Source organism: Lepidochelys kempii, chromosome 14 (genome assembly GCF_965140285.1).
Source record: "Lepidochelys kempii isolate rLepKem1 chromosome 14, rLepKem1.hap1, whole genome shotgun sequence".
Classification (NCBI taxonomy): domain Eukaryota; kingdom Metazoa; phylum Chordata; order Testudines; family Cheloniidae; genus Lepidochelys; species Lepidochelys kempii.
The window spans coordinates 46,186,209-46,207,567 of NC_136393.1; the positions used below are offsets into that span (position 1 = coordinate 46,186,209).

Here is a 21,359-nt window from a genome sequence, read left to right on the forward strand (position 1 = left end):
GACCCTCCACCTGCCCTGGGCAGCACGCCCCGTGGGGCAGGGAAACGGGCCAGGGGCTAATCTCGGGCACCCCAGCTCCTCGCCCAGGGAAGGTGGAAGGGCTGGGGCTGGTGGGCAAGCCTCTCTGAAGGGGGGGCAGGGGTGTTCACCTGCTGCCTATGTTTCAAACTGTTGTGATGGGTGGGGGGGAAGAATGGAAGAGAAAAGACAAATGGGGACTTGGGGTCCTAGAATGACAGGGAATGGCCACAAGGTGGCAGCAGAACCTAAGGACTGGGAAGCTGGAGGTTCCATATGGACTGACTCAGTGGCAGAGGGCTTTATATTAGGGCTTTATATATGCTTTATATTAGGGCTTTATATATGCTTTATATTAGGGCTGTCAAGCGATGAAAAAAATAATCACGTTTAATCGCGAGATTTAAAAAATTCATCGCAGGTTTAATCGCCCTGTTAAACAATCATAGAGTACCAAGGGAAATGTGTTCTAAATATTTTTTGGATGTTTTTCCGACCTTTTCAAATATATTGATTTCAATTACAACGCAGACTACAAAGTGCAGTGCTCACTTTACATGATTATATTTTATTACAAATATTTTCACTGGAAAATAAGATAAGCAATCTACAAGTCGAAGCAGGAAGGGCCATACGAATGTTTAGTGCATCTGGCATGTAAAGAGCTTGCAATGCCAGCTACAAAAGTTCCATGCGAACACCTGCTCTCACTTTCAGGTGACATTGTAAACAAGAAGCGGGCAGCATGATCGCCCGTAAATATAAACACACTTGTTTGTCTTAGTGATTGGCTGAATAAGAAGTAGGACTGAGTGGACTTGTAGGCTCTAAAGTTTTACATGGTTTTGTTTTTGAGTGCAATTATGTGAAAAGTAATTCTACATTTGTAAGTCGCACTTTCACGGTAAAGAGCTCGCACTACAGTGGTTGCACGAGGTGAATCGAAACATACTATTTCTGTTGTTTATCTTTTCTACAGTGCAAATATTTGTAATCATATAAAGTGAGCACTGTGCACTTTGCAGTCTGTGTTGCAACTGAAATCAATATGTTTGAAAATGTAGAAAAAACACCCAAAAATATGTATAATACATTTCCACTGGTATTATTGTTTAACAGTGTGATTAAAACTGATTAATTGTAATTCATTTTTTAATCGCGCTAACGCAAAACAAATTAATTGCTTGAGTTAACTGGTATTAATTCACAGCCCTACTTTATATGGACTGACTTTGCATGACTTGGGGGCTACTATACCGTATACGGACTGACTTTGCATGGCCTGTATATAGCGGATTCTCTGGTTCTTGAAAGGACATGGGAGAGTATAGCCACTGGGGCAGGAAACAGATCTGAAGACACCTGTCACCAGGGGGCTGATGGTGCCAGAGGCTAGGTGGGGATGCACCGCATTGGGGTTAGGGGCTCCCCCATTGCGGTGTCACCCCTGCTCCCCTCCAGCAATGACACCTCTGTTTCCTTCCACCCACAGCGACTACCTCTTGTGTCACAGGCAGGATCGATCCTTCCCCCAGGGCTGGCCTCTGCTTCTAATGCTCCAAGGGTACAAGATTCTCCCCTCTATTCTCGGTGTGAAACCCCAGCTCCCAGCTCAGGCTGTGCCCCTGAAGTATGAGGATTAAAGATCTCCCAGGGCCCTGCTCCCACCCCTCCTTGTGCCTGTTGCCCATGGCCCTGGGTGGCTCCTGCCCTGCGGAGCCATAGGAGCGGGGAGCACAAGGCCAGACTTGCCAAGTCCCATGGCATTCCCGTGCCCCTGGGGCATTGGCCCTGGAACCAGCAGGAGAAGGGGGAAGAAATGAGGGGGCCAGGCCCTAGACAGGGGCTCAGGAGAGCTGGATTCAACTTCTGGCTCCTTGTGCAAATCACCCCATCTTTCTGTACATCAGGTCCCTCATCAGCAAACATGGGACAACAACCAAGCTTTCTTTGGCTGGCTTGCCTGGTTTGGGGGCAGGGACTGTCTCTCCCTGTGTGTCTGGGCAGCGCCTGGCACAACAGGGCCCTGATCTCAGAGCATCCATGTACTACTGTAAAACAAATAGTCCTAACATCGGGGATACAGGGAGGGGGCAGGGGTTACATCTGGGAACGGTGGCCTAATTTACGAGATAAATGGCATCAATACAATTTGTTGTAAGCCCTGCAAGGATTCCATGCGGGAGGGGCCGAGGGCGGGAAGGGGAATCCATTCCTGGATCAGGGAGCAGAGTCCCGAGCCAGGAGAGAGGTTCCCAGGCACTACTCAACACAACACTCCTCTCTCTCAATAGGGTGTTCCCGTTGGCCATGCATTGCCTGGCCTCCTCTCAGTTGCCCCATTTCAGGGAACAGTCAGTAAAGAATGACTGTCGGATTTGCTAGAAGCTTGTCATGCTGCCCGTATTATAACAAGGGGCTGATGCAAACATTTCCCCCCCTGGAGACTGGGATGAAACCTGTCTCCTCATAAGGGGATGATTCTAGGGGGGACTGGGAACCAGGACTCCTGGGTTCTAGCCACACCTCTGGGAGTGGTGTCTAGTGGGTTAGAGCCAGAAGGCTCTGGGAGTCAGGACTCCTGGATTCCAGCTCTGGGAGGGGAGGGGAGTCTAGTGGTTAGAGCAGGGGAGACTGTGGGTCAGGACTCCTGGGTTCTAACCCCAGCTCTGGGAGGGGAGTGGGGCCTAGTGGGTTACAGCAGGGGGCTGGGAAGCAGCCCTGCTGGGGGCTATTTCCACTCCTTATTCTGCCACATTGGCTGCTTCACTTCACTTTCGCTCTGTTTCCCGTCCCCCACCCCCAAGTTGAGGAATGTTTCGTCAGCCCCCAGGTAAGAACTGAAGAGATGCCACTCACTGAGCCAGGACTTGCTTCATCCGCTCTTTGAAGGTCATTTACATCCTTCCCTTCTCTACCTCTCCACTGCGAGACAAGCCCAACTTGTCTTTACCACTGAGGAACAGCGGGTCCCACCCACTGCTCTGAAAATCCAAGGCAAGGAGGAATTCAGCCCTACCTCCCCATGGAGGAATTGGTGGTAAGGATGGGACTATCCTGGGTGGGACCCTCCCCTTCAGAGATCTCCAGATGTTCCTCCGTAGATGTTCACACACAGGGAAGGGGCTCTACTGAAACATTGCTTGTTACGTTTGGCCTGGAGTTGCACTGAGAAAGAGGCTTGGACACCTGCCTACCTACCTGTGACAAGAATTGCCATGGATAGGTTAGAAGTCTGGAGGGCTGATGGTCTCTGGCTAGGTCTTACCAGCAGTGTTAATGCCTCTCGAGTTCGCAGTGCAGCTGCTCCTGAGCTAGGCTCGGCAGAGCGATCCACTGAGCAGCACAGCATGGTCACATTAGCAGCTGAAGAGCTGGACTCTGTTGCTGTTGCCAGCACCCTCTTCCAGGCCAGCCAGATGGAGATGAAAGCTCCCTTGTGCTCATGCGGTTGGGACTTGAGTTAGGAGCAAGGCGTGAGTTAACTCTGCAGTGAAGACAAGCCCACCATGGATTGGAGATGGGACCATTCCAAACGGTTACCATTGACGTGATTCAATACTTCTGTACAGCCATTTCCCTCCCCTCCCGGCTCTCAATGGGGTGGCCATGACCTTGGACTTTCTGCACCTCCCCTCCAGACCCAGCTGCAGGGCCAGCGCGGCCCTCTTCTCCTGTCTAGGGAGACAGGACCGGCCAACCTGGTCTTGGCCATGCAGCAGAACCACCAGGATGGAACCCTGTCCCAGCCCAGCACCAAGGCTGCGAGCTCACCCCGGACGCCTGATTATTGAGGGGCTACTGCAGATACATCTCTGGTAGAATCAACCCTGTGATAACCTTGGCAATGTGGGTCCTTTACGAAGGACCCCAGAGGGAGCAGGAGCAATCAGAGGCAGCTACGTTCTGTGGGTAAAGCAGTGCTGGCTTCTGGTCTGCCATTGACCTGCTGTGTGTGACCATAGGCATGTCACTCTCCTCCCCTATCCCCACCATGCCTCTGTTTACCCTCATACCCATTGGCTGCTTAGAATGGAAGCCATTTAGGACAGGAGCTCACCAGAGAGGGCCTGGATCTCCTTTGTATTAGAGGAGCATTGCATGCTCCCCTAAATAAGGGGCTTGCTTCAGACATGACAGGTCTTGGTCTCTATCTCACTTCACAACTGGACCCCTTGCAAAGCATGAGGGGTTTGGGCTCCACTGATTATCACACGTGGACATTGTCACATACCCTTCCCTTCTTCTGGCATGTTGGCGTAATTACGGGAGCCAGAGAACCCACCCCACAACTCCGTCATGGCTGCGCATGGGGCAACTTATCAACCGCAGGTAACAAACAGCCCTTGACAAACTACTTGGTACCAATGAGCCATTGGTCCCTGTTAGGACCAGATTCATTTCAGCCTCTCCCTCAACGGGTCTCCCCATGCCTGATCTTTGCATTTAAACACCAGCAGGCTAACGGCTCTGCTACTCTTCCCCCAGCTGATGCGGGTTGGCGAGGGAGCCAGTCTCACCCCAAGGCTCTGAAGTGAGGGTGGCTGGAGTTGAGGGTGTTCAGAACATGCCACCAGTAGGGAGAGGCATGTGCTACGGGACAGTCCTTTCCAGAGAAGGGCTGTTGCTTGGGCCATTCAAAACTAGGTCCAAGTAAATGCCGCCCTAGGATCAATCCAAGGTGAGGGGGGTGGAGAGCAATGATGCGTCGAGCCGAAAAAGGTCTGGCTTTTATTTTATTCTGGAAAATAGTTTCTGCACCTTAAAGTTCGCTTTCGCAGAATGACGTTTGGACATAAAAACAGCATCTCTCCCTCCCTCCCCACAGCCCCCCTGCTCAAAATTCCTTCCTCCCCTCCTCCCCTTCCACTGAGAATGGCTTCAAGACTGGTCCAGGCATGTGGTTCAACCTCTCACCACCCCCCTCCCCAGGGAAGGGGGCAGCAGGCAGAGAGGGTAATAGTGGACTAATCCCAACCCCCGTGGTAGAGGGAGCAACCACTATGGGAAAGGAAACTGGTTTCAATCAACCTCCTTGAACAAAGGGTGGGCTTCAATCCCAACTCCCCTCAGTGCAGACCCCGCTCCATCTGAGGCTGAAAGGGGAGCAGCTGGCTTCCCAGGCACCCTCAGTGTTTAGGGGTAGGGGACAGAGTATGGGATCCTCTCCAAGAGGGTAAGAGCACCCCAGGTGGTCGTATCTACTCCTCTCTTGCAAACCCACAGAGGAAAAACTCCCTCCACCAGAACCTCACATTGCTTCAGCCAGGAACAGGGAGGGCTCACAAGGAGAGCTCCATCAGCCACAACGTAGTCGGGCTTCGTTTCGCTGGATCGACTTCCTCACCTTGAAGTCAACCAGAGTCTAAAGGCCTCTTGGCAGCATGGGGCAGAAAGCCCTACATTGGAGCCACGTGTGGTGAGGGCGGCACAGCCCAGAGCAAACGGAACAGGGTTGGACTTTTGCCGCAGGCAGGGTGTGATGGAAGAGCCTGCCCAGCTCCCAGTTCCTGCCCAGGAGAATGGCAGGGATCCAACCCCACCTGGATGGCTCCCTGAAGAGCTGCCTGGATCCCACTGAAGTTCCTGCCTACAAATGGACCTCCCTCTCCCAGAGATTCTTCTTTCCGATAGATTCCCCCCATCCTGGCCCAAGGAGGGGAGGAAAGTTACACACACACACACTGAAGCACCCTTACTCTGAGAAAGCCTCCAGCGCTCTGGATATTGCTTACCAGAGCTGGGAGGGAAGGGGCACTTTGGAGACAGGACATTTTCAGACTCTTTAATACACTCTTGGAACAACCATCTCCTTCTTGGCTGTTGACATGGGAGCTCCTCTCTGCCTGACCTCACCAACAGGGTTTGGATCGCAGGGAAGCTTCTGCACCCACCCATCCTTTGCCAAACTTGCCCTAGGGCACCAAGCAATTTCATGGGTGATGTAGAATGCCAATGGGCAGTTTGGTTTCCCTCCTCCCCTGGCTCACCTCCCAGACGGGGGAAGATAAGGGGATTTAAAACAAAAACAGAACAATACAGCAAAATAATACAGTGGGGGAAAAGTTACCCTTTGGTGTGGTCTACATTTTGGCCAAATAAGGTCTGAACTGTAACTCTCCCTCCCCAAACTGGCTCTTGAACAGCTCAGCAGCACCTCTTAGGAGACTGGAGAGGGGGGTCTACCCCCACAGATAAGGCAGGGCTCATTGTCAGAGAGCCCCTTCTCTTGTATCCCACCACCCCTGTGGTTTTCCTTCATGGTGATATCTCATGTCTCTCCCCATTGCTACACCAACTATGTAGCAAGGGAATCATGACCACCATGACCATGGCAGCAGGGGAATCAGCCACCATCCGGCAGGGACTGAGCCAACTTTGAACCAAACTTCAACCCAGGAAAAGATGGAGGCCCCCACTGAGGATTAAGGCAGGCCGCAAGCTTGGGTCTCTCCCTTCCTCACCAGGGAGAGTAACACAAACCGGATTGCAGAGCCCCGGCTCCGTAACAAACTTCTTCGGCGCACAGTGTAGAAAAGCAGCGATGAAGGACAAAGGGAAGGGGCCACCGTGGTGGAACGCCCACTGCAAGCAGAGGAACGTTGTGGGGACGTTACGTTGCTGGATAGAGGGAAGCCAGGACAACTCCTCACACCTCCCAGACCCAGAGGGCTGCTCAGAGACCACTGAGCAGGTTAAAGGGCGAGAAAGTTCTGATGCTCGAGCCTTGCTAGAGATGGTCCCATGGAGACACCAAAGAGGTCATCATGGACATAAAGATCCCTGCCCCTGGCCAGCTCCCCTACAGCAAATGATGGGCTCTTGAGGACCTTCAAGGGCACCACGTCATCTCCAACGCTCCCTCCCAGCTATAGCCAGAGGTGACCCCTGCCCCCTCCCACTCTGCCCCCAACTAAGGATGGTGAGGTGGGAACTGCCAAAGGTCCTAAGCAAGTCCTGGCATCTCCATTAGTCCCTCCCAGGCTGACGTGGTCACTGTCCTCTCTCCATTCTTCCCCCGCAGCTCACAGAGGCTGGGAAAGTAGCCACTGATCGGTCAGTTCGGTTCAGCATTGGCTCTGACCCCACTCACCTACCATGGAGAAACCTTCAGGGACGCGGTAGAGAGGAGATCACAATGTCAGAAAGGGGATAGGCACTGGGGGGGATGGAGGGGAAGGGCAGTGAGGAAAGCCTCAGCATGCCCCATCCCAGTCCCCTGCCCCCCCACATCGGGGCGTCACAATAATCCAGCCCCTCAACCCCAGTATTAAGTGCACAAACACACACACCGCCCCTCCCCCGAATGCACTCGAATGCCACTCAGAAAACAAAAATACAAGGTCTGAGTCCCACACACACACCCCACCCACCCGCTCCATGATCTTTATGGGTCCAACATGCTCAAGGGTCAATGTCCGGGGAGAGACAGTGCTAACTCCAGCTGGGGTCATAGCCCGTCCAGTCAGAAGGGGGCGCCAGGTAGACCCGCCGGCCACGGTAGAGAAAGCTGACGATGCCGCGGTAGCCGGCGCGGGGCACCCCTGACTTGAGATCATCCATAACACCCAGGGCCTTGGCAAAGGCCTTGAAGGAGTCGCGGCTGCTGTATTGCACGCGGACGGTGCCCAGTTCCCGGCGCTGGTTGCCCTGCAGCTCCTCTACCCGCAGCTCAGGGGCGCCGTAGACCTTGGGCAGGAATGAGCGCTCGTACTCCTCCTTCTTGAGGTAGGAGAGGTCCAGCTGGGTGAAAGGCACGAAGCGGTCGTTGAGCTTGATGAACTTCAGGTATTGGTCGAAGAACTGCCCATGGCTCACGCCCTTGCGGCCGAAGGTCATGGTGCGGGAGACCTCGGGCCTAATGCAGGAACGGCTGCGCCGCTGCTCCGGCTGCCTCATCCAGTCGTCCCAGAAGGCCCTGGGCCACTTGGGCTCCAGCTCGTCCCACAGCTCTGACAGCAGCAGCCAACCCAGGCCGGGGAAGAAGTCCGTACGGTAGAGCAGCTCCGGCCGGCCAGCCTCCACCATCTGCTCCTTGCCGTTATCATTCCAGGCCGAGACGCACCAGAGGCTGGGGTCGGCCAACAGGAGCGGGAAGGCCGCCTGGAAGTACTCGAAGAAATCTGGAGCCACTTCCAGGTCGTCCTCTACCACAATGGCCGCCTGGTACTGGAAGGTGCGGAAAACCTGGCTCAGGGCCCAGCGGTAGTGCCGGGCGATCTTGTAGTAGCCCTGGAACTTGCGGTGGTCCGTGGGCACCGCGATGTTGCTCAGGTCCGGCTGCTTGATGTGCATCACCGCCTCGCCGTAGGATGCGATGACCCGCGCTGTCTCCTCGTGCCCGCAGTCCTGGCTCACAATGATGGGGAAGCGCTCCCGGGACGGCCGGTAGTGCAGCAGCTTGTCAAGGCACCGGCGCACCGTGCTGCGGTCACAGGCGATCACCACCACAGGCAGGACCGCGGCCGGGGAGGCCCGGGGCCGGTGCGGGACGGCCTCCGTGGCTGGCAAAGCCCCAGCGTTGGAGGCGGCAGCGGGCGGCGGGAGCCGACCCGCCTCCTCCACCTTCTTCCTCTTCTTGCTCCAGAGGGCGCTGTACCGGTGGATCTGCCGCAGCAGGTCCTTCTGGTGCTCCAGCTCCAGCTCAGCGTCCTGGGCCAGCCGGATGACCTCCTCGGTCAAGTGGCTATGGTCGTCGAAGGCCGGGGGCCGGGTCCACAGGAAGAAAAGGAGCAGGGCGTTCCAGGCCACAAACAGCACCACGCCCCAGAGGACCAGGCTGCTCTTCTTCAGCATCCTTCACAGGCAGAGGCCCCCCCGCAGCTCGCGTACGCTCTCGATCCCTCAGGCGTCACTCCACAGCCATGGACCTGCGGGGGCAGAAAGGGGGACAGGGAGTCAGTGAAGTACAAGGGAATCTTAGCAATGGGTCACCATTACTGCTAGTCAAGCCCCACCTGGGACCCAGGGCTGGATTACTCCCTCTAGACAATCCTCCAGGCCTCCAGCCAGTAAGGACAGAGGAGCAGCTCCAGCAGTTGCCCATCAGGTTCAGAGCCACTTGGGGAGCGTCCTCTACAGCCTCTTCCCAGTGACATGGAGACGCCCCATCAGGCCCCAGCCCCTAGTGACATGGAGACGCCCCATCAGGGCCCAGCCCTTACAGCCTGTTCTCTAGGGCTCCGTCCATTCCTGGATTTACGAGTCCCCAGCAAAGGGGCCCCCAGCCCACCCCTTGGGGAAACGATTCCCCATCTGGATACTTCCTCCCCTCGGGACTCTTTCACTGACTACTCTATATTGCCCCATTCTTCATGTCACCCCATTCCTCCCAGGGATACCCTTGGGCCCCTCTCTTCCCTCCTTCGGCATCAGCCCCTTCAACTACCTGCACCAAAGATCTTCCCTGCCCCTTGGTTATCCTTTAGCTGAGCTAACTCATGATCGGCTCGGCTGTCTGGAGGGGCAGAGGCCAACGCCCTCCCTGCATGTCCTGACTCCAGGAATTGGTTCTCCTACAGGGCAGGGATGGGGGGGCCTTAGGCCAAGCAGCAGAAATGCCCCCTCCCAGATTGGGTGGAGTGGGGGAGTCGCATGGAGGGGAGGGACTGGGAACCCCAGGTGTGAGCAGAAAGGGTAATCCTCCCCCGTGCCTGAGGAGGAGGGTCCATTGGGAGAGGAAGCTGAGTATACTGGCTGATGAAGCCTAACACTGGATCGACACTGGATCGCAGCTCCCCTCTCCTCCCCGCCCAGTGGCTGGTGTGCAGAGATGCCCCGACAGGCCCCTCCCTCCCCCAAGAGCTGCTGCACGAACCTCAGCTCAGACCCCGCTGGTCCCATGGGCGGTAACTGTGCACAGCGCCGGTTTAAGCCCGTAATCCCACCCTTGCTTAGTGGCTGCATCAGGAGCCTCATTAATCCCCCTCAGTGAGAGCCCAGCCCTATATTTAACGCGGCGGCAGGCGTGTGTGTAATCGCAGGCAGGGCTCAGCCATGTTCACACCCCCCAGGCTGGTGCAAACCCAAGTGGGGAGGACGCCAGGGACGGCGACCATCGAGTCCCCATCTCAACTCCCTGCTTCAGGGCCATTTTGGCAGCATGTGGCTACACTATTGTTTGGGTACGCAGCCAGCCCTCTCCTCTGGGGTGGGGCGGGGCAGTTGTTTCGCAGACGTGCAGCAGCGCCGCCCATGGACTGTTCACCCCAGCGCTGAAATGCAGCCACCTCTGGGGTGGGGCAGTCATTTCACAGCTGCCCAGCAACAGGTTGGGACAGGAAGTGAAGGCGAAGCCGGTGGCTCAGAACAAGAGCCGGGAGGAAAACACATTATCCCCGTTACATTTTGCATCTGGAATTAACTCTGGGGCCAGCGCTGACTGCGAGGGGACAGCGCCCCAGCATTGCACTGGGGCCAGCACTGACTTGCACCTCCACCCAGCTCCTTGCAGCCCAGTGACCCCCAGTGTCGCATCGGGGTCAGCACCGACGCAGAGGGACCAGCACCGTCTGTTGAGCCACATCCCCGGGGGGGGGGGGATTTCCTCAGAGATCTCCCACCCAAACAAGTGCCCCAGCCCAACCCTGCACCGCTTGGCTCCTAGCCTGGGGCGCAAGGGCAAGACACACGAGGCTTGTTTGACCAGCCGAGCTCACTGATCAATATTGATTTGGGATGGCGGTTGGGAGCCCGGAAAGTCAGGCCGCTGTGATCTGGGGCCAGTTAGAAGGAGGGCCCCTGGGGGCTGGGGAGGAAGAACCGGGGTGTCCATCTGTCTCTGCTCGACAGGACTCTGACAGAGATTCACACCACTGCTGCTTAAGCCTGTCCATCATTTGGATTCACCGGAGCACACACCTTGGGGAGGGGTGGACCAGGCCGGCTGGTGTCCATGCTGAGCCCCACAGAATCCCAGTGGTGTAACGGATTGGGGGCTGAGGCATGGGGTGAGGTCAGCTGGGTACATTTCAGGGGGGAGGGAGGGGAAGAAACCATGACGCAGAGGTTGAAGAACAGAAAATCCCAGGCTCCACCCAGTCCTGGTTTGAAGCATCTCCAGCCCTGGGGTCTGATCTAGCAGAGGACGGGGTGCGTGGAGAAGACACTAGGATAGATGGGCTCCACTGAGGATTTCAGTGGGGGCAAGAGGGCCCACTGGTCTGATGGGCGGCGCGATCCCACACTAGAGGCCCGCTCCAGCACATCGGATGTCCCTGCATCCCTCTCAGACAAGCTAACCGTTGTTCTAAAGCAACGTCTGGGCTCAGAGACGCAAGCTGGAGCAGCAAGTTGCATTTTTTCCACCTGGCTTGCCAGGGCACAGAGGATTGAGCCGGCGGGTTTGGGAGCTGCTGACAGCGCAGAGAAAAGGCTCTTTCTAAACTCTCCGGGATCTTTCAGACAGCCCAGCAGCTTGGGCTCCTTCCCTGGACGGTTAAGTCCAGGGAGTTGCAGGGCAGTAAAGGAAGTGGGGAAAGCAGATCCACGGAAGGGCGAGAAAACCAGCCTCCCCTTACTCTGCATGCTACTGCTCCCAGTGTGTCTCACAAACAGAGCTGATGAGTTTTGGGACGGCCCGAAACTTCTCCTCCCATTAGCCCAGCACAGGTGCGGGAAAGAGCGAGCGGGGTGCTATTCTGGCTCCTAGCTAGCAGTGGGGAACGGAGGGCTAAACTCCACCCCCAGGGAATGCAGGAGGCAGAAGCAGAAGGGGGACTAAGTCCTTGTACATTGGGCCATTCGGTTGTTAATGTGCCAGCCAGGGGGTTAAACAGCCCAACTACGCACTCAGCCTCTCCGCAGGTGGAGGGGACTGGATTATCCAGGCCAAGCGGCCCACAGTGACAAGCTGTGGAGACAGGGAGCAGGGGCCAGGCTAGGGACAGCAGCACAGCGCCCCCTAGTGCGGGCCCAGAGGGTGATGGAGTGCATCCCAGGTTAGGCACAGCGCCCCCTAGTGCCAGAATGAGGGAGGTACTCGGCCCCAAGGAGGGTGGACAGCACAGCACTCCCTATGGCCTGGCTAAGGGGATGGATCATGTTCCAGGTTAGCCAGAATAGCTCCCCACCCCACTCCAGAGGCAACACAGCACCCTCTATGGCCAGGCTGAGGAGGAATGGACCCTCTAAAGCCAGAGCGAGAGGGGACACAGAGCTCGGTTAGGGTGGGCATCTCAGAGCCCCACCTCTTCCCCCTGGGTTGCTAAGGAAAAAACCAGGGCAGCTCCCCCACTGCAGCAGCACAGTGCCCCCTCTGGTTAGGCTGTGGGGCAAAGGAGCCTGCTATGCAAGGCTGGCCCCAGGCCTTGTCACCCAACCCCAGTCCTGGTTAATTGCTTTGCGGGGCTGAGGCTCGTTTGTTAAAGAGCTAAAAAGTCACGTCAGGAATTTGGCAACAAGTGGAAAAACCTCAACAGAATGGCCCGCGGCTCAGGGATTGGGTTAGGAGCAGAGCCAGGGGAAGGAAGAGCTGTGCATTGTGGGTACCCGGCCTGACTTCTGGGTCACTCCCACAGTGATTTCACAACCTCAAGAGGCAGCGATGGGCCTCGCGGCCAAGGCCCTGCTTGGCTTAACCTTTTAACCACTTCTCTGGCCACAGGAGACATCCCATTGGCAGCTCTGCACGAGGCTGAGCCCATCCCATTCTGCCACCCCCCCATGCCAACACCGGCGCAGCCAGAGATCCTGCCTGTCTGCAGCCAGTCCCATCTACTCCAGCCACCTACCACTCGGTTTACATTTGAGAGCTGGGACGTAGGTAGCTCGTGGTCAACACAGGGTCCGCTCTCCACCAGGGCAAAGGGAGAGGTAACGGGAGCTCAGAGAAGTCCTCTCCAGCCACCCAGCAGCAGCAGATTCCCTGCCCGGTAGGTCCAATCTCCTCTACTTCTTGTGACCTCTCACCCAGCTCACCACAATCAAATGCTTACCTGGCTAGGGAAGCCAGTTTCAAAGCACTTATCAAGAGGTGCCATAGACCAGAGGCAATAGGTTGAAAAGACGGCTGATATGCAGATGGGCTGGGTTGGCTGTCTCTTTCTCCTCCTCCTCCGCCCCACAGTCCAGCTCCCGCCCTCTCTTTCAGTGCAGGCCTCTTGTGTGAAGAGCCCTGCCAGCCATCTCAGAGCACGCCAGCTTTTACAAGCCACAGAGAGGAATCAGATCAGTTGCCCACTGAAATGCAGCTGCCCCTGGGGAGGAACACAGCCGCAACAGGACACCATTCTCTAGCTTAGGACATTAGGGGAAGGGAAAACAGCAGAGTGGTGGGCTGCAAGGGGGCACAGTTTCAGAATCAAGGAACACCTCCCCCCAGTGGGGATTTGGCCAGGCCTCTGGGGTTTAGGCCCCGACTCCGGAGGAAAGCACCAGGGGATATGTGGCAATCCTGGAAGGTTGGAGTCTCAGTTCTCAGCGTCAGCGAAAGCCAAGGTGTTTGAGAGGGGCAGCCCCAGGACAGGAAAGTCTCATTGGTTTTCTTGTGGGTTCTCTCACTTCCCCTCCAGCTGCCTCCATTGTTCAACAAAAGCCACATCTGGGTGTCCCCCAGGCTGGAGGGAGCAAAGCCAGAGAGCAGCAGCCAATCCTGCTATTCCCCATCTTCACTAATGCCAAAAGCCCTCCCTAAATTCCCTCCCCATTCATCTCATAATCCCAGAAACCTTCCCCTCCTGTTACCAACTTCCAACCCCTTACCCTTCCAGGACCCGGACCCTGCTCACGGTGGGCAAGAGCAAGCACTGGGTCAGCAGACATAACCTGGAGCCAGGGTGGATGGAGGAAAACAAGGAGGGGGTCTCAGCATGGGGATGGGTGTGTCTCTGGCATCATCTCCTCCCCACCCAGCACTCAAAGGGTTAAGGGGGTAATGCATCTTCAAGGGCGGGCTGCCAACGCTGGCAGCCCAGACCGCCTTCTCACGCCCTGATGGGAAGGGCTTGTTGAAATGAAAGCCACATTGACTAACTAGCCCTGGGTCAAAACACATATTCCCCCTTTGCAGTTTATGCAAATCAAGTTCAGGAAAGGGAGTGGGTGGTTAAGGCAAAACAGGCAACCTTGCAGGGGCCGGGCTTTCCCATGAGGCCTCTGAGACAGCTGGCGGTCATGATCTCCTGCTGTCTGGATCCAGCGGGTGTCTCTTCTTACCCTTAGACTGTCGGCTGTTTGAGGCAGGGCTGCCCTTCTGTTCTGTCTGTACAGTGCCTGTAGAGCACAACAGGGGCCTGGGCTCTTATTAATAACCGGTGTGTTGTGGCAGGGCGTGGAGATGCCCACAGAGCTCGGGGCTCGCTTGTACTAGGGGCTGTGCGTACAGAGCAAGACGGTCCCTGCCCCAAGGAACAAAGGAAGGATTATCTCCTCATTTTACAGATAGGAAAACTGAGGCACGGTGACTTGTCCACGGTCACATGGGGAGCTTGTGGCAGAGCTGGGAACTGCACCCAGGCCGGTTTCTTGACAACTCCTGGGACGCTCCTGTGGTTGCCTGGCTCCCTTCTGGAGCATTCCCCCTTGTCCGACACCCCAGATTCCTCAAATCCTCCAGATCTACGGGGTTCAACCTCCCACCCCATACTAGGCCAGGCTACTGACAAGGAACTTCCCCACAAGACAGAGCAACCCCCATATCCATGCTGGGATAAGGACAGAGTTTGCCCACCCAGCTTGTAACAAATTTTAAGCAGCAAGAACAGAGCTTCAAACGAGATCAGAAACCAGCCCCACCCAGAAACCAACTCCCCTGGAAACCAGCCCCCAAGCGAGATCAGAAACCTGATGAGCTGGGGAAAAGCCAGAGGAACTACAGAGACTCTGGCCTTTTGGGGGATTTTGCATTGGCGCTGCTTCCTCCAGCATTAACCCTGATAAGGACCCCTCTTCTTCCTCGACCAGAAGGGTCCATTCCGATCATCTCATCTGACTTCCCGCATAACACAAATTTCACCCAGGGATTGACACCCCTCAAACACTAGTGGATTCAGATAATACCTCCCCACTGCTTTAGCTTCCCCAGCCACTCAGTACAAAACAGCCACATCTAACCCGGCAGCAACCAACTCAAGAATATAACACTGCCCGTATGTGCTGCAGCCTTGGGACTCAGAACAGCTACCGTGGTGGGCGTCGTACAGAACCAGGCAGACTCAGGAACGCTGTTTGAACAGCGCGCCACAACATAACACAAAACCACGGATCCACCATATTGTCACCGGGGCCTCCAGACACAGCTGCCTTGCTGGGCTGCTTTCCAGAGACTAGAAACATTTTCCTCACACTGTCCAACCCTCCTGGGATGGGAAGGAAACACCGGCCAAGAAGACAGGAGGGAAAACTAACACTAAATATTCCTTCTTCCTGGAAAGCATATTGGAGATATAATAATTCTGTCCCACACCCTCCCACCTTCTTTATTTAGACTGAAAAGTCCCCAGGGCAGGGACTGTCTCTGCGTGTGTGGGCAGTGTCTGGCACAATGGGGCCCTGATCTCAGCTGGGGCTCTAGGGAACATTGTAATATAGTCAATAAGTACCACCCTAGACATGATCACAATCACACAGAAGCAGCCGTGGTCTCATCCACCTGATCACAGATTACGTACAGCTTTTAGAAGATCATGAGTGCTTTAGATCCCTCTAAAAAGTTTCTTTGTTCCCCTTCCCTGGAAAGGGCAAAAGTTTTAGCCATAAAAAGTTCCCCTCCTTCCAGAGTAGCCGGTATCTTGCCATCACCGCAAGCTCTCGGACAGGGGTTCTGCTTTCTCCCACACCCCTTGTCTCTCTGGATAACAAGGCAGGTGGGTTTCTGGATTCCAGATGCTGTGTCCATTTCACACTCACCCCCTCTCTGTCCTCAGCTGAATGTCAGATCTGGCTTCAAGGCTGCAGCTCAGGAGACAGTCTCCCCTCTGTCCAGCTCGAGGACCCCACTTGTTATAGACTCTGGCTCTGTCCCCTCTCTAGCTAGCCCCCACCTCTTGCCTCTCTCTGTACCAGTCGCTGTTCAACAAGGCAAGCGACCCAAGTCCAGCATTATGAACTCACCTCTCTAATCGCTTCTCTCTCTCTCTGCTGATATCTGATTTCCAGCTGCAGTGGGGGGCGGGATGGGGGGAGAAACAGCAGACAGATCCGCTCTGGGCAATGGTACAGAGCAGAGGGGACAGCAACATACCGAGCCGTGTCCTGTTGAAGTTTTAACGCACGGCAGTTTCGGCACAGTTCTCGCTGGCTCAGCTGGTTTCACTCCCCTCAGCAGTACCAGGAAACGTGGCCCTCCCATGTAGGCTAGGAGAGGAGGAAGGAAAGCAGGGTCAGAGGTTGCTATGGGGCGGCCCTCTCCATCAGGAAGTCAGCCTCCCTTCACACCCCCTCCCCCGACAATGAAAGGGAAGGAGAGTTTAACCCTCACACACCCAGACCTGGGAGAAAGGTGAACAGGAGAATCAAAGGCTTACAGGATCTTTGTGCAGCGGGGACAGGAAGAGAGAGGTGAAGGGGGCCGGATCCTGATCTCTGTTGTTGCCCCTGGGTAAATCAGGAGCGACCCCATTTCCATCAATGGAGTCCAGGCCGGATCCTGCTTTCAGTGACCCCAGCCTGACTAGAGAGCAGCAGGGGAACTCCACATTTACACAGCAGGGTAACAAAGCAGAATCTGGCCCAGAGCCTAGCGGGGACAGGGTGAGAAATTGGAGAGTGGGTCACAGGCCAAGGATCAAACTTTGTTGATGAAGCTTTGGGAACCGGCCCTTTCCTGCAGCTGATTAGCCTGAACACCAGACAGCCCCACTGAGTTAATCTCTAATGCCACGTTTGCTTATAGAGGAGAGTTAACCATTAACTGTTCCCTTGGCAGCTGCTCCCTTAGAAACAGAGATGGGGGGGGGGGGGGTTCAGGAGGTAAACTGAGCCAATCAAATCTGATCCCAGGTTGGGGGACAGGGGGGGAAACGGGGTCTTTCTCCTCTAGGGGGCACCAGCTCTGAACCAAGTCCAGGGCGAAGGACTGGCTCAATGGGGGTTGCGGAAGGGGACCTTTCCCCTTTTGTGGGAGCCAGCCCCAGCTTGGAGGGCAAATGGCTGGCTCAAGGTGGTGGGGGGGGGGTGTGTCAGGAAATGGGCCTTACAAGAAATTAAACAGAATTTCCCCCCCCCCCCCCCCCCCCCCAGCCTTTGAAAGCAGCCAGGAATTCAAGCTGCTGTGTCCTCACCTCACCCACCCCAGGAGTCTGGAGGAATTACAGCGCAGGGTTCAGACACCAACCAGGGATCTCAGCAGCCATTTGTGCAGTGCCCACAACCCCAGGCTTTCCCAGGCCAAGACGGATGCCCTCCCATCACAGCACAAGGGAAAAAGCCAAGGGGAGACAGTTACAGTCACAAAAGTGGGGGGGATAGATAGAGGGAAGAGATCTGCATCAACACCCTTCTTGAACTCACACACACATGCTCCCTGTAGGAAATTGGAGGTGTATCTGCCCCATTTTTTATAGCTGTTCCACCTCAGAGTGGAGATTTCAAGCAAATAGGACCAGGCCAAGTCAGCATTTGGACGGGAGATCTCCAGGGAGATCTAGGGGCTGCAGAGGGCACCTAGAGAGGTGGTGGTGGTGTGGGGGGGGTCTCAGTAGGGACCACCCCTCCCCCCTTGGACAGCGCCATCCGCAGTGACCCAGTGTGGTGCAGTGAGGGGGCTCTCTCTTTTCACATGAGGCGGTGCAAACAGGCCCTGATCACTTGTGATCGTTCGCCAACAGCACCCAACAATTAAGCGGTTTCCTCCAGTGCCCCAGCTGAATCTCAACTCTGGCTGCCTCTCGAAAGCTCCCCTCGCTGGTTCACCTGGGGATTTCACTTCCTGTCCTCTTGGCTTGCTCACGGGTGGCTACACAGCAGCACCTGCTACGCCAGTGATTCTCAAACTTTTGTACTGGTGACCCCTTTCACATAGCAAGCCTCTGAGCGTGACCCCCCTTATGAATTAAAAACACTTTTTTATATATTTAACACCATTATAAAGCTCAAGGCAAAGCGGGGGTTGGGATGGAAGTTGACAGCTCGCAATCCCCCAGTAATAACCTCATGACCGCCTAAGGGGGTTGAACCCCTATGCTACACCTAGTCCAGAGGTGGCTGCGTTTCAGTGCAGAGGGAGCAATCCCTGTGCCATCTTGCTGTGTGGTTGCTATGGTCTGGTGTGGGGCATTTGAATGCTACGGGAGCAGGGTGAAAAAGGGAAACTGGGGAGAGACACAAGCCCTTACCGTTTGGATCAGCAGGCCTGATCCCGCCAACACAGCGGATGAAAAAGCAAGCCGGATTCCACTCTGCCCTAAGCATTGGCATCGGGACTGGCTCAAGACACGGATGAAGCGGTACAGTCACCCCCACACCCGCCATGTGGGTCGCCATCTCTCTCCTCCACTGGAGCTCTCGCAGGGTTTATGCCACAGCTCTTCGCTTCCCAGCATGCACCCGTGAAGAGAGGGATGCGTGAAACCAGCTGGAGGTTCTCAGCCCAATTCCTCCCTGGAACCGGGTTCCGCTCACAGCCAGGAGCCCCCGGGTTGGGGTAACCCTGGCAGGCAGAGCCGGGCTCTCTACCCCCTCTTCTGGCCGGCCCACATAAAGGTTTAGGACGCCGCTGTTGCTTCCATGCTCGGGCAGTAGAGGTTCACGCTTTCAGGGTCTTTCTTCACTGCAATTAGCCCAGGCTCCTACCCAGGAGCTGCCCCATCCCCCCTCCCAAAACCTTCTCAGCTGAACTTGGTGGTGCTAATGGGGCCTGGCTGGGGGTGTGGGTTAGTGCTTAGGATCCATTTCCACTCAGCCTGCTGACTTTGCAGTGAGGACACAGGCTAAACCATTCGAGTGCTGATAGTCCTCCAATGCTTTCCCACAATTCCCCTGTGCGCCCAGAAGAGCGGACAAGCACTCCCACAATTCATGGGGAAGGAATCAGAGCGGTAACCCGGATAGGGCTTTGTTGTGGGGCTGCTCACATCCGGTTATTGACCCCCTGAATTACCTCTGCAGTGAACACGGACCCTTAGCTACACAGGACTGGTTCGACCCCCACCCGTAGCTTGCTGGCAGCCTCTATCCCTTGGCCTTCCTGACCGCCCTTATCCACCTCCAGTGGGGGGCACCTATAGGGCAAACCCCATTGGGATGGTGGTTTGTGCATGGGGAGCTAGCCCACTGCGGGGAGGGCTCAGAGCCCTGCTGTCTACTGATCTAGTTCACTTACAAAGGTAGATCAGAGCCAGACGCAAACACAGGGAGACGTGAGGAACAGCCTGTCCTCCCTTCCTCTGCTGCCTGCTCTCTAATGGGAAACAGCTGGCAGCCATCACAGAGCAGTAGAGGGTGGGAGGGGGTTCTCTGTGAAGGGGGGAGGTGTGCAGGGGGTGCACAGAAGGCAAACAGGAAACCAGCCAGCACAGCAGGTCCCAGGATAAGGGGAAGGCGTCTCCTGTGCGCCAATCAAGTCAGCAACCCAAAGGGACGGGGCGGGGAAGGAAAAGACATTGCAAGGGTCAGCAATAACATTCAGGGTGCTAAGTGCATGGGGTCAGGTCACTAAGGGTTAAAACCAAGGCCAGTTGCTCCTGCATCTCCCCCAGCCCCCACAATAACTTAGCAACCCATCCAGCCCACTTCCATGCTGATCCCCCACCCTCAGCCCCCCACTTCCAGCATAGGAGAGGCCGGTTAGGGGATCAGCACCCCTGGGATCTGCTGCCAGCTCTGGGAGGGGAGTTTAGCGGTCAGAGCAGGACCCAGTTCTAGTCCCAGTTCTGGAAAGGGAGTTGGGTCTAGTGGTTAGAGCAGAGGGCTGGGAGTCAGGCCGCCCAGGCTGTATTTGTGGCTCTGCCATTCACCCACTGGAATCCTGGACCGGTCACTTCTCAAATCTGTGCCTCCATTTCCCCATCTAATAAAATCATTAAGTACTCCTGGAGGAAGGGGGGTGGTGACACTCAAGAACACAGATGACCAAAAGCTGGGCAGGAGTTGCCCAGCCCAGCATCTCCAATTAAGTTAAGGGGAAGCCTCAACAGCTGGCATAAGGTAGTAACGCCCCAGTGGTTGACAGTGACAGACACAGGGTCCCCACAGGAGGGATGGGATGTCACTGCGCCCCAGCCCTGCACACATGGCAGGCTGGAGGCCTGAACTTCTGCCAGCCTCTCCTCTCTGTTACACTCATCCGAATCTAGGTCAGTCCCTAATGAGAATAATCTTCTGGGCAAAACAAACACAATCAGGAGCCCAACCTCTGATCTTACACCAGGGTAGGGCTAATCCTGGTGGAGGGCAGTGAAAACAACTCCACTCACACACACTTCAAGCATGCAGATGGCCCTGATCGGTTCCAGCTGGGTCCCGCCTATTGCCAAACTGACAGCCAATACTCACAGAGAGAAGGGGAAAATCGTGGGGATTGGCTAACTCAGGGAACGGGATACGGGGCATTGCCCCTCTGAGGTCCCAGCTCCTATCCTGGCCCCAGGGTTGGCTCAGGGAGGCAGGGATGGATGGACAGGGGAGATGTTGGCTCTGATCCAGCCCCAAGGCAGGGGGAAAGGCTGACTCAAGCAGGTGAGGCCTGGGACATGGGACCCTTCTCCACTAGGGGGCACTAGCTGTGATACAATCCCAAACCAAGGCAGGGTAGGACTGGCTGGCTCAGAGGTCCTCCCCCTAGGCTGCGCCGGTTCCAATCTCGCTACAGAGCAGCCATGCTGATTCCCCACCCTCAGCCCCCCACTTCCAGCATAGGAGAGGCCGGTTAGGGGATCAGCACCCCTGGGATCTGCTGCCAGCTCTGGGAGGGGAGTTTAGTGGTCAGAGTAGCGGTAGTCATTTTCATCCAGTCTACCCTGCGTGAAGTGAATTGGGGGGTCTCAATCAAATTCAGAGCAGACAGGGGTCCGTCGTATACGAAATGGGGAGAGGTGGTCAGGGGCAAATGGCTTATGGAGACTGAACACCCTCATCTGCCTCTAAAAGGGCACTGGGCTCTGGCACATTGGCAGGGGCAACGCTCAGAGAGGCCAGCGCAATCCAGGGAGAGAAATCTCTTCCGTGGCTGCCCAGGGGAACCCGATAACTAAGCGCCTTCCACACCACCCGCTGTCTTTCTTCCTGAGGAGCCCAGAGACAGAGATACACCCTCAGCCCAGGACAGTGGGGAGAGAAGGGATCCAGCGGCAAAAGCATCTCCCAAGAGGTTGGTAGATCCTATCTTCTGACCAGTGTATGTGAGAGGCTGGAATCCCCCTCACGCACCCTTGGGACCTTGCCACAGAAGACCATATTACAACCTA

The 21,359-nt window shown here is 55.9% G+C and overlaps 1 protein-coding gene across 14 annotated transcripts in view; it reads right to left on the minus strand.

Moving 5' to 3' along the window:
• Positions 1 to 7,419: 7,419 nt before the first annotated feature.
• MGAT1 (alpha-1,3-mannosyl-glycoprotein 2-beta-N-acetylglucosaminyltransferase) overlaps positions 7,420 to 21,359 on the minus strand; it is a 40,008-nt gene continuing 26,068 nt past the window's right edge. For 6 of the 14 annotated variants that reach the window (XM_073311177.2, XM_073311172.2, XM_078848587.1 and 3 more), the window contains 2 exons: positions 16,069 to 16,311; positions 7,420 to 8,888 (listed from right to left, as the gene is read on the minus strand). In XM_073311177.2, the coding sequence (XP_073167278.1) occupies positions 7,453 to 8,814 (1,362 nt within the window). In that variant the 5' untranslated portion in view covers positions 8,815 to 8,888; positions 16,069 to 16,311 and the 3' untranslated portion in view covers positions 7,420 to 7,452. The other 8 variants (XM_073311182.2, XM_073311186.2, XM_073311175.2 and 5 more) reach the window with 7 other exon arrangements.